This window comes from Sinocyclocheilus anshuiensis, unplaced genomic scaffold, assembly GCF_001515605.1.
Source record: "Sinocyclocheilus anshuiensis isolate Anshui unplaced genomic scaffold, SAMN03320099.WGS_v1.1 scaffold557, whole genome shotgun sequence".
Lineage (NCBI taxonomy): Eukaryota > Metazoa > Chordata > Actinopteri > Cypriniformes > Cyprinidae > Sinocyclocheilus > Sinocyclocheilus anshuiensis.
Genome location: NW_015540883.1, coordinates 1,156,168 through 1,165,161, shown reverse-complemented (window position 1 = coordinate 1,165,161; position 8,994 = coordinate 1,156,168). Strand labels below are relative to the sequence as shown.

Genomic DNA, 8,994 nt, shown 5'->3' with positions numbered 1-8,994 from the left:
TGATGGATGTCTAAAATATAAAAATAAGGAAAAGCCTAAAACAGGCCCGATTATAATTTGCGTTTTATTTTATAATTCGGTAAAATTTAAAAACAGCTTTAATATATATACATCGAAGTCCTAGAATCCGTTAATGCAGCGCTGAAGAAGGTCACGGATTTTACAGATGCGCTGTCTTCCGAGAAGACAGTTACAGCGTCCTCTGTTAAACCAGTCCTACGGTTATTATCTGAGGATATTTTGCTCCCAACCGAGGAAGACACGGAGTTGACGCGCAACCTAAAAAGAAAAATGGTTAGCGTCATGGAAGACAAATATAGTGCACCTGCAACACAGCAACTGTTGGCAAAGGCCACATTAATTGATCCAAGATACAGGGACATCAACCCCGGAGATGACGTTAAAGATGCGCTCCTGGAGGAGATGCTGGCAATGCCCGATGAGCGGAGTGATGGCGGGGATGGAGAAGGTGCCATGCGTACCTCGGCGGCTGGAGAGGGAGAAGAAGGAAGTGCACCATCTCCTCCAGAAAAAAAATTGAATCTTGCAGACCTGCTTGTAAAGAGAAAAGCACAGTCCTCCAATCCGGTCCCAAAAAGAATCCCTGCAGACTCTGAAGTCGCAAGTTATTTGCAGGAAATTATTGTTCACATAATTTGCTGTTTTAATAATAAAGAAGACTGCTTTATTATTATTCATTTCCATGTTCATTTACAAGCTACATGCGTTCTTAAATCATTATATTTCCGCGGCGGGAAAGGGAGGGGGAGGGGGGTTGCGATTAACCGCCAAACCGCGGTGATCTCAATTGATGTCTGCAGCAAGTGCCTAATGAACGCAGGTTGATTTTATTTTCACTTTTCGGTAATAAAAGCTACACCACGGAGGTAGCTTGCGAAGGGCTACTTAAGTCATGTAATCTATGTCATGTAACCAATGTCTTAAGTCATGTAACCAAAGTCTGGTTTGGTTCAGCTACAAAATCAGACATCAGAAGACTACAGAGAACGGTTCGGACTGCTGAAAGGATTATTGGTGCCCCCCTGCCTACCCTCCAAGAACTGTATACATCCAGAGTGAGGAAAAGGGCTCAGAAAATCACTCTGGATCCATCACATCCAAGCCATCTCCTTTTTGAACTTTTGCCATCTGGTCGGCGTTACAGAGCACCGAATACCAGGACAGCCAGGCACAAGAGCAGTTTCTTTCCCCAGGCAATCTACCTCATGAACAGTTAATGTTCTCCCATTTTGCAGTTAAAGTACAGTATGTGCAATAACCTTATACTTATTTATCACCCTAAACCCTAGTACATCCCTACAACTTATTTTATTGTATTCTATTCCTATTCTATCTATAGCACACCTGTACATACAATTTATTCTTTTTTTGTGGTTTATATTTATGCATGTGTATTTTATTCACATCTCATTTTTATGATCTGTGTGTTGTTGTTGTCTCCGTGTACTGGAAGCTTGTGACATTATAACAAATTCCTTGTATGTGCAAAAATACTTGGCAATAAAGCTCTTTCTGATTCTGATTCTGATTCTCTATGAGTTAAAAGGCCCGTTCACACCACGGACGATAGCTATGAAGATAACAATAAATATATAGTTCTAAAAATCGTTCGGTAGAATAGCAAGAAAGAATAGCAGAGTCCACACCACAGCTATAACGATAAAGACAAAGAGAAACGATATCAAAAACATTCAAAACGATTTTTCTCCAGCTGATTAACGATAAAAAAAAAATTGACAGCCAATCAGAATCCATCCTGCTGTAACGAGCTCGAGAATTTAAAGCGGCAGACGCACGTGCGCTTAGAATAACGATATTATCGCTAATATCGCTATCTTTATAGTTATCGTTCTTGGTGTGAACGGGGCTAAAGACTTTCTGCTCTGATTTAAGACTTTTTTCATGTCTTAAAAAGTGTGGAAGGGTGAATCAAGACTTTAAGACCTTTTTAAGACCAGCAGAAACCCTGAATATTTACACTGCTCCAAAAGCAGGTTATGTTGAGAGAATAATAGCTACTTACATAACCTGAAAATTACTCATGCGGTTGAACTGATATCTTTGACCATATGCCACCCAGTACAACAACAGTATATAACTTAACTATTACAATTACATAGCTACGCTTTGGAAGATTAATCATATATAGACTTATATGAATATTAGAGTGTAAATCAACTCACTCTGGTCATCTATACCGTCTCGCAGCGGGACATTCAGGCAGTAGTAGCGGCCGCTCTCAGCTCCCACCTCATACATATCACCTTCATATCAACACACAACAGCACCACTTACTATCATTACTATTATTACCATGCTTTATCAATAGTCTGTACGTAAGCTCCTTTTTTTAAAAATGTATGTATTATTAGTATGTACTAGTACTAGTTTTTTGCTTGTTTGTTTTTCCAGACAGTAGGAACAACATACCAGTTCCTGGGAAAAAGTAGTTCCCGTATTTGTGGAAGGATACAGTCATGACTCTGTCTGTGAGATAAAACGCTTCCTGAACACCATCACCGTGATGAATATCAATGTCAATGTAGAGCACGCGTGGATGATACCTATCAGACACAAACAGTAGAGATAAACATTGTAGTCAACATGTCCTGCTAATTATATAACTATGGATGTAGGTTTAATGAGGTCATATTAAAAGAACGGAATTTCTGCACCACTAGCATCACCAAACAAAATTGCAAAAATAAAGTTAGTTTTTATTCATTCATTCATCAACTACTTAAGTTCATTCCAAAAAAGCTAAAATGCGATTAAAATACATTCATAGATGCGTTCATATATATGACCCTGGAGCACAAAAGCAGTCTTAAGTCGCTGGGGTATATTTGTAGCAATAGCCAAAACTACTTGATTATTGATATTTCTTTTATGCCAAAAATCATTAGGATATTAAGTAAAGATCATGTTCCATGAAGATATTTTGTAAATGTCCTACCGTAAATATATCAAAACTTAATTTTTGATTAGTAATATGCATTGCTAAGAACTTCATTTGGACAACTTTAAAGATGATTTTCTCAATATTTAGATTTTTTTGCACCCTCAGATTCCAGATTTTCAAATAGTTGCATCTCGGCCAAATATTGTCCGATCCTAACAAACCATACATCAATGGAAAGATTATTTATTCTTATTTATCTTACTTATTTATTCAGCTTTCAGATGATGTATAAATCTCAATTTAAAAAAAAATGACCCTTATGAGTGGTTTTGAGGTCACATATCTCAGTATCATTCTGAATGCTGCATTTCAGAATAAGACATCAGAAGTATCTACAGCTATTTGGTGTGATGTCACTTCCTCTCCATCTCTCACTTACTTCAGAAGTTCAAGAATACTGATGACAATGTCATTCACGTAGCAAAACCCAGATGCCTGAAAATAGGAAAAAAGGTAATATAGAGGCTTTATAGGAACATGATTTGCTTGCTAAAGTGCAGGTAATGGTATTACACAATCTTTGCATTGATCCGTGAAAATAAATGCTCACCTCAAACTTTTTTGCATGATGTAAACCTCCAGCCCAGTTTATGGCAATGTCACATATCTATGCAATGAACAACTGAATTATCAAAAACAATGCAGGAATTCATTCAGAATTCAAAATCTATACCAAGCGTGAAAATTTGGTATTTCATTTTTTAGTTATACACCTTATTTTTACAGTTAAAAATAGTCCTCATCTTACATTTCAAATACAACCCCGAATCAGAAAAAGTTGGATGTGTGACTGAATCTGTGATTTGTTAATTATCTTTCACCTTTATTTAATTGAAAACAGAAAAGATTTCCAATATTTTCACTGATCAAATAAAGAGCATTCTGTAAATATAAACACATTTTGATTTTGATGGCTGCAACACACTCCAAAAACGTTTGGACAGAGGCACGTTTAACACTGCATCACATCACCTTTCCTTTCAATTACAATGTTTAATGGTTTGGGAATTGAGGATACTAACACCGTGTCCTAACCAGACAGAATCACTTGAATATCACAGCCATTCAGAAGCACAGAAGCACACTGCACTCCCAACGAAATGGACAACTTTAGCACCTAATCATCTAATATTAAACCTGTTTAACATTATTACAGTAAATACTGAGTGACTGATACCACCTTAGTTTATTTTCAAGATCTGAGGTAAACTATCTATTGCTGCTTTCAGAATGGCTATAAAGGTCACGCAACATGATATTTAAACTCACATTAGACACTTTTAACATTGAATAAATCACATGTACGGTAGTTGCTGAAAGACCTAAATTCTTTGCGATTTCGCTTTGAGAAATGTGATTTTTGATTTGTTTGACACTTCTCTCAGGAAATTTGGCACAGAATGATGAGCGATGATCCAGCTTTGCTTGCAACGACTGAGATGCTCCTTTTATGACACCCTCACCTATTACTAATTCACCTGCTTCAACACAGTTTAACGTGGATATTCTATAACCTTTTCACCTTTATTTTGCCTCCGTCCTGACTTTTTTGGAGCGTGCTGCAGCCATCAAAATTTGCTTAAATTTACTAAATACATTTTTAAAACATTAGACATATTTACTTTGTACTTCTATCAATTAAATAAAAGTTCAAGAGAATGAACAAAAACACAGATTCTTGATTTCATTGCATTTTACAAAACGAACCGACATTTTCTGATTTGGGGTCGTATCAAATGCATTATATTCAGGAAGCAAAAAACACTTTTTAGGTTCACAATTGTAAACTTTCTGGTTTTGTACAATGCATGTGTGAAAGCAACATTTCCAGCATCTGACCTTGTGATTTAACTGAGTCGCTCCTTGCAAAGACGCACCTGTGTATCTCGAGCAAAACTCAAACAGACCTGGAAAGACAGGACTGAGAACAAAAAAAATTGACCCATAATTATTAGAAAACCCCGATTTAATTCAACATTTAAAAGCATAAAAGCATGAAATTTGCTACTTACTTTCATTAGCGTTCATAAAAACTTTACTTGAAATCTCATGCCAACATTTTAACGAAGACCTTGACAACAAGAATGAATTTGACGAGTAAGGGAAACTCACCAGTCGTCTCCCACGTTGAAGGCGTTGAGGCTCTTGGTGAAGCCCTGCATGTTGTTCGGACTGACCTTCTGCAGGAAGTCGATGTAATCCTCCGAGTGGAAGCGGCACATGTCGTGCTGCGACGCCTTGTACGGCTTGAAAACCTGCACAGAGAGCTCTGCTCATCAGGACCTGGGGTCAGTGAAGTGACTGGACTAACAGACCGAGCATACCATCATCTTCTTGTAGAGCCCATAATGCAGCACAAGACTGTGTGTGAGAGACAGCCGGTGAGGCTTCATCGGGTGCCCAGCACCTGGAGTAGACAAAAAAACAACATAAAACCTTATGTTCTGTCCCCAATATCACACTGATAGCTAATGATGCTGCGGTTGTCTATTACAGTTTGTTTTACTGTGGTCAAATTCTGTGATTAAGATCATACAGTTATTAAATCTCACATGGGGTGCCTCGTTACACACAAAATATTACATGTCCTACTAGACACAAAAGGTTTAAAACAGGATACTGAGTGCTCAATATTGCTACTCTTAACATTAAATACAAGACTTATATTGATGAAAGTCCTCCTCGGCTATGTTTATTTACACTGTAACAATAACCTCCCGAATTAGAATTTTTTTTTCCTCCAATAACAACTAAATGAACACAAAAAACATTTGATTTTTTTGTTTTTAAACTAGCATTTCCGAAAATGTTGACATATTTAAAGAGAATTCGACGGAGTAGTTCTGAACGAGTCTGTCTCAGAAGCTGCTCCTTTATACATTAGTCGTATATAACGGTAGGTGTATTATATGAAGTGAAATGCAGAATAAAAGAGTTTTGTTTCCTGCTGTGGTCATCTCTAAACATGTAAACACTGAGGATCTGGAGGGAAGTCACTGGTTAGCCGCATATGCTAACAGACACAGCTCAGTCTTACCGTAGTGGAAGTTTCCCACGTCTGGGTCGTAGAAATACGCCGTTCGGTTCGACATTTCGTCGCAGTCTGAATAAAAAGGGTTGTTTCTGACACAATGAGAGAAAAGGGTTTCTATATATTTACTCTCTGCACCTCACTGTCGCCATCTTCACTACAGAACCGGAAGAACTCAGTCGCTCTTCTTCGTGGCTGCTGCTGCAGCTGCTGTGGAGAGTTTCCGGTACATAGCGCCACCTTTGTGCATTAAAATCCCCACACCATATTACTATACCTTTTTCTTTACCATAGCGCCACCTGACCACTACTACAGCTAATACACGTTGTTTGGAGCATACAAATAAATATTTTAAAACGTTTAATTATTATTATTATTATTATTATTATTATTAAAAACACATGAATTGAATTACCCAGGACTGCCAAAAAGATTTCAATAAATTAAGCTTTGCTACTTCAAAAGTGTTTTGAAACGTTTTACAATTTCAATGGTTCGCTGTCTGGTGTAAGTTCGCATGATTTTGTGTATTGTTTATATTTTAAATTGGGCTGTCAAGCCAATGAATCTTTTAATTAATTACATCACGTGGCAATTAATTAAAGATCATTTAAAGTCATTATTGTGTTAAATTAGAAAAGCACGGAATAGACATTACAAAAAAAAAAGCCTTTTTTGATTTAACATACAAAACAACAACAACAATTAAATATTGAAATATTACATTATTTTGAAAAAAGAAAGAAACGACACTCCAAATATGACACTAAAAGCGCCAGTAGGTGGCGGCAAATCGTTGTCTTAATGAGTGAGTAATTCAACCGATTCGTTCAAACAGCTGATTCGTTCAGAAACGAAGCAAGTGATTCGCTTTATGAATGGGTCACTGAATCATTGGCTCAACCGATTCGTTCAAAAGCGTAGACTCATTCAGAAACGATTCACTGGCGTGTTTTTGATGATTAGAGACGCACAACAGCTCTGCTAGGGCTTTATGGGTAACTTTTTCGTTGGCGAAGCTGCACAAAAACAGACAATATTGTGTCTAAAATGTAACAACATTAACATATTGTTTAAATCAATATCGCATTATACGGGGAACAAAAATCCGCTCTCCTGCTGGTGTCGTGTGATAGCAACCCTACCCCGTAATTCGCACAAAAACCCTGGTTGTAGACATTTTTAATGAAACATTTGTATAATAAAAACAGTTGTAGTAGAGTTAAAAGTCTCTTATTGGCCCGACTAACCAAACTCTCCATACATAAAACAAGCCCTACAAATGAGTAAAACAACAGCATACAGACACTTCACATTTATTGGCATTAGATGATTTGTTAATTGCATTTAATAGATTGCACTTTAAATAAATCCTGTGCAATTTGTCTGTAGTTTTTGTTGCATTTACACCGTTCTGACCAGCAGCGTGTGGCATTCTGAGCTCTTTTGCGATCATTTTGTGAAGCAATTGATTCAAAGTTTTGAAAAGCGTTTCTTCTTCCATCACTTCCTGCAGCCGGATCCCAGACGTGCCGACGTATAAACCTGCTTAAATATAATCCTAATCAGTGCATTTCATGCTTCCAGTTGTAATAAAAACGAGAAGACGCAATCGTGTGTTGACTTAGTGGCATTTATTTGATAGCACTGGACCCGGCCAAGGCAGTCTGATATGACATATGCTGTAGAAAATGACCCGTGGGATCCAACAGTTGTTTTTTCGTTTCCACAGGCACTATGTGGCATGTGTGAGTAAGCATTTATAGTCTCATCTGATCCGTGTCCTCCTCCTCCTCTGATACAGAGGACTGTTTCTGGATGGTGGGCATCTCTGCGCCAGACTCGCTGTGGTTTTCCAGGCCCAGGTCCCAGTCCTCATTCACTTTCTGAGGTAGACTGGCTAACAGCTCCTGACAACAGACAAACGCACCGATTACGATCTGATTTCTTCCACTGCTCGTCTAAAAGTTTCATCCGTTTATGTTTCCTCACCCGCTGTTTCTTTCGGTCTTTGTTTTTCACAGCGATCAGCAGGCTTCTGGTGAAGCTCTTCAGCTTTGAGAACTTCTGTTTCTGGCTCCGCAGCTCATTCTCAAGGAACTGCACTTCTTCATTCTGAGGGAACAAATCACCCTTATTTATTAGCAATCAAAAAATACATATATTAAGTCAAATTATATGTAGTGTAGTACTGTATGAAGATTGTGTGCACACAGCTGCATCTCTCATGTGCAGACGAGTGTATATCGTGAATAGATGAAATGATGAAATCACTTTATATTACCCTCACTATTTTCAGTCATGGAAGTACAGCTCCCATGAAAATGATTGGAGAAACACTGCAATCTCAAAAGCTACTTGCAAGACTTGCATTTCAATAACATTTTTCAAATCCACAATAAAAGCTGACTGGTATATAAAACGTTTCTTACTCTCAGATAACACTAAAATGTATATATTTCACACACGTTAGGTCATTCACAAGCTCATTTAAGGGCTGTTTTAAAATAACTAAATATAGAGGGTAACACTTGAGATTACGGAACACGTATTCACTATTAATTACAAATTTTCCCCCAATAAACTCTTAAATTACTGCATATTGATAGTAAGGTGGATGTTGTTGTAGTACTTATGTTTGGCCGATAATCAGTTTTACCGATATTTTCCCCCCGATATGTAAACAATCTTCCATTATCGGATATCGGTTTTATAATATCTTTGTCATGAGTCTGGGCCCTGCGTTTCTCCCTCTCTCCTACAGAGGGCGCCATCTCCCGGACTCCATTCCCCAAACCCCATACACCTTTTCACTCATTACACTAATTCCCCAAACTCCATACACCTGTTCAGTCATTACACTAATTCCCCAAACTCCATACACCTGTTCAGTCATTACACTAATTCCCCAAACTCCATACACCTGTTCAGTCATTACACTAATTCCCCAAACTCCATACACCTGTTCACTCATTACAC

The 8,994-nt window shown here is 37.8% G+C and overlaps 2 protein-coding genes across 6 annotated transcripts in view; both read right to left on the bottom strand.

Moving 5' to 3' along the window:
• LOC107688598 (histone deacetylase 3-like) overlaps positions 1 to 6,254 on the bottom strand; it is a 12,911-nt gene extending 6,657 nt beyond the window's left edge. The window contains exons 1-8 of the mRNA XM_016486315.1: positions 6,021 to 6,254; positions 5,308 to 5,390; positions 5,096 to 5,238; positions 4,823 to 4,904; positions 3,534 to 3,590; positions 3,363 to 3,418; positions 2,452 to 2,585; positions 2,205 to 2,285 (exon numbers count right to left, since the gene is read on the bottom strand). Of these exons, the coding sequence (XP_016341801.1) occupies positions 2,205 to 2,285; positions 2,452 to 2,585; positions 3,363 to 3,418; positions 3,534 to 3,590; positions 4,823 to 4,904; positions 5,096 to 5,238; positions 5,308 to 5,390; positions 6,021 to 6,075 (691 nt within the window). The 5' untranslated portion in view covers positions 6,076 to 6,254. The remainder of the gene's footprint in view (positions 1 to 2,204; positions 2,286 to 2,451; positions 2,586 to 3,362; positions 3,419 to 3,533; positions 3,591 to 4,822; positions 4,905 to 5,095; positions 5,239 to 5,307; positions 5,391 to 6,020) is intronic.
• Positions 6,255 to 7,630: 1,376 nt separating this feature from the next.
• LOC107688596 (highly divergent homeobox-like) overlaps positions 7,631 to 8,994 on the bottom strand; it is a 24,325-nt gene continuing 22,961 nt past the window's right edge. For 4 of the 5 annotated variants that reach the window (XM_016486308.1, XM_016486309.1, XM_016486313.1 and 1 more), the window contains 2 exons: positions 8,008 to 8,130; positions 7,631 to 7,925 (listed from right to left, as the gene is read on the bottom strand). In XM_016486308.1, the coding sequence (XP_016341794.1) occupies positions 7,776 to 7,925; positions 8,008 to 8,130 (273 nt within the window). In that variant the 3' untranslated portion in view covers positions 7,631 to 7,775. Of the gene's footprint in view, positions 7,926 to 8,007; positions 8,131 to 8,994 lie in introns of those variants that run through there. The other variant, XM_016486312.1, reaches the window with a different exon arrangement.